Raw genomic sequence first — 2,489 nt, forward strand, 5'->3', positions numbered from 1 at the left:
CCTCGGGGAGAGCCCGTGCCAAGGGTGGCTGAATCCACCCCCGATTTGTGCCTTCTCACACACCTGGCTTTGGAAAAGCCCTCCCCGTCTTTTCTACTTTTGCCAGAATGAAGTCCCAGTACGGAGGAGTTGCAAACGGCTTCCCAGCTTCTCTGGTGCCACTCGTCCCAGGAGGGATTTGGGGTCCTTGCTGTCTGGAGTCCAGTCTACCCTCTGGTCCCTGGAGGAGCTGGCCCTTGACTTTGTGTCTCTTGGCATGGTGTGGGGCTGTGGTGGGCTGGGGTGTGGCTGTGAGGCCTCCTGGTGGAGAGCTGGGAGCTGAAGCCTAGGACCTGAGCCCAGTCCCCATGGTCATATCTGCCCTCACATGACCAGCAAGAGGGGGGCGGGGCACTCCCCCATAATTGTATGTTAAATCTAGGAGCGTAATGCCAGGGGCAGCTTTCTAGAAGCCGTTGGGTGGTAGGGTGGGGGTGGGGTGAAGAGGGAGAAAGGGTAGGTCGGGAAGAAACTGAGAAGAGGCCCCACCACATTCTTTGGGGGTTGAGAGGCTGAATTGATTGTGGGTCTGGCAAGCCCTGGTTTGTTAGTCATTGGGTTGGGGCTGGGGCTGGGGCTGGGGCTGGCTTCTGGAGGTCTGAGGAGGGGAACCTTGAAGGGGCTTTGTGGCTAGCCTCAGACTTAGTGGCGCGGCCCACCCAGGCTATGCCCAGCATGGTGGGGGAGTTCTTCACGTCCATTTTGGAGTTGGGAGGCCTGGGGAGAGCTCCCCGCACCCCCCCCCCCCCCTCGCCCAACCCTAGGGGAGTTGAGCGCGGGGAGGCTTGGCTCCTTTCAGTCTCTGTTTAATGTGAGGATAAACATTTTCTGAGAGAAGATAAACTTCCTGAGCTGGGAGCAAAGGACCCCTTTTTCCTGCACCCCCACCCAGAATTACGTTGGCAGACGTCAATATCCCATCCTCCCCCCTAACCACCCGAAGCAGGCATGAGCTCAAGCGCCTCAGGATCATTGCTGCATTCTGGAGCTGGGCCGCCCTCTTGTGGTCATCTCAGAAATTACTTATCTCTAGCCACCCAGGAACGCACCACTTCCCTGGGATGGGGGACAGAGAAATAGCTTTCCAGTCATCTAGAGACCAGGCAGGCAGCCAGAGCAGTCACAAATGCAAACCCCGGGCTCCTTTTTTGTTGATCAGGGCAGGGGTGTGTGTGTGTGTGTGTGCGATGAAGGTAGCTCCCGCCCCGTTCATATGACATCTTTGAGTTAGGAAAAGGTGGTCAGAGCCCCATGTCAGAAGGCCACCCTCCTCAGCCAGGCACTCCTATTCACGTCCCACGCGACTTAGGGGCAGCTCTATGGAGCGGCCTCCCGGTCAGCTAGGCCTGCATCCTGTATCTCTTGCCCCACGGCTCGTCCAGCCCAAGAGCCCTTCCTTCCGCATCGCTCCCTCTCCCCTCCCCCATCCTCAGAATCAGGGCATCCCCACCACTTAAAGAAGAAAGGCTGAGCCAGTAGGAGGATTTTTTGGGGGGAGATTTATTGAATGGTCTCTGAGAAAAGGGCCCAGGAATAGGAAGGACAAGAGAGGACCCAGAGAAGCAGAGCACCAGGAAGAGGGCACCCCACCTCTGGGGTCCCCGGCCAGAGCAACTGGGGGACCCACACCTGCCAACACAGAGTGCCCCTTGGTTTTGGGCAGAAATCCAGCCACTGCCCATATTGCCAGCCCTGATCTCAGACAGCCTCTGTCCCCATTCTCTGCCAGCAGCAGGACGGAATCATTCACAACATCCCAAGGGGGGGCCAGCCCTCCCGGATATGTGACTGTCAGAGTCACACCCTCCTTCCCTAGGAGTGAGAGAGCGTGAGCTCGCTTTCCAGTGAGCATCAAGCGAAGACAGGGGAGTTGTGCCAGTCAGAATACACCAGAAACCCCGAGAAGGTGCTGTCTGTCTTGATGCTGGCATAGATGCCAATGTAATCACCCACGCCCACCTGCACCCACACCTGGTCCTCTGGCTCCAGCCTCACCATGGCGCCCCCGGACAGCGAGGCTGGCTTGGGCCACCCTCCAAAAAACTGGAAGAAAGAGGCGATGGACTCGCCGTTCTTGACCAGATCGAACTGCAGGCTAGCCCGGTAGACGGTGGCGTGGACCGCGAAGTAGTAGACCCCGGGCACCTGGCAGGTGAACTTGCCGGTGGTGGCGTCGTAGTGTCCCTGCTCGTTCACCAGCACGCGGTCGAAGGGTAGGGGCGCGTCCGACGGCGGAGGCACCCGGCTCTCCGAGCGCTTGGCGCTGAAGGCGGAGCGCGGAGGTACTGAGCACTCGCCCGCAGGCCCGGTCGCCCCCGCGGGTCCCGCCTCTCCTCGCGGCCCGGGCTCCCCCCGGGGCCCCGGCAGTCCTGCGGGGTGCGGGCAGCGGTTAGGGCGAGAGTGGCGGCGGCGGCGGCCGCCCGCAGCGGGGTGCACGGAGGGCGACGCTG

The 2,489-nt window shown here is 60.6% G+C and overlaps 1 protein-coding gene across 1 annotated transcript in view; it reads right to left on the reverse strand.

Annotated features, from left to right (window-relative positions):
- Positions 1-1,518: 1,518 nt before the first annotated feature.
- Positions 1,519-2,489, reverse strand: part of C1QTNF5 (C1q and TNF related 5) — a 2,131-nt gene continuing 1,160 nt past the window's right edge. The window contains exon 3 of the mRNA XM_040483312.1: positions 1,519-2,408. Coding sequence (XP_040339246.1) covers positions 1,891-2,408 — 518 coding nt within the window. The 3' untranslated portion in view covers positions 1,519-1,890. The remainder of the gene's footprint in view (positions 2,409-2,489) is intronic.

Source organism: Herpailurus yagouaroundi, unplaced genomic scaffold (genome assembly GCF_014898765.1).
Source record: "Herpailurus yagouaroundi ecotype Mexico unplaced genomic scaffold, PumYag 161, whole genome shotgun sequence".
NCBI lineage: Eukaryota > Metazoa > Chordata > Mammalia > Carnivora > Felidae > Herpailurus > Herpailurus yagouaroundi.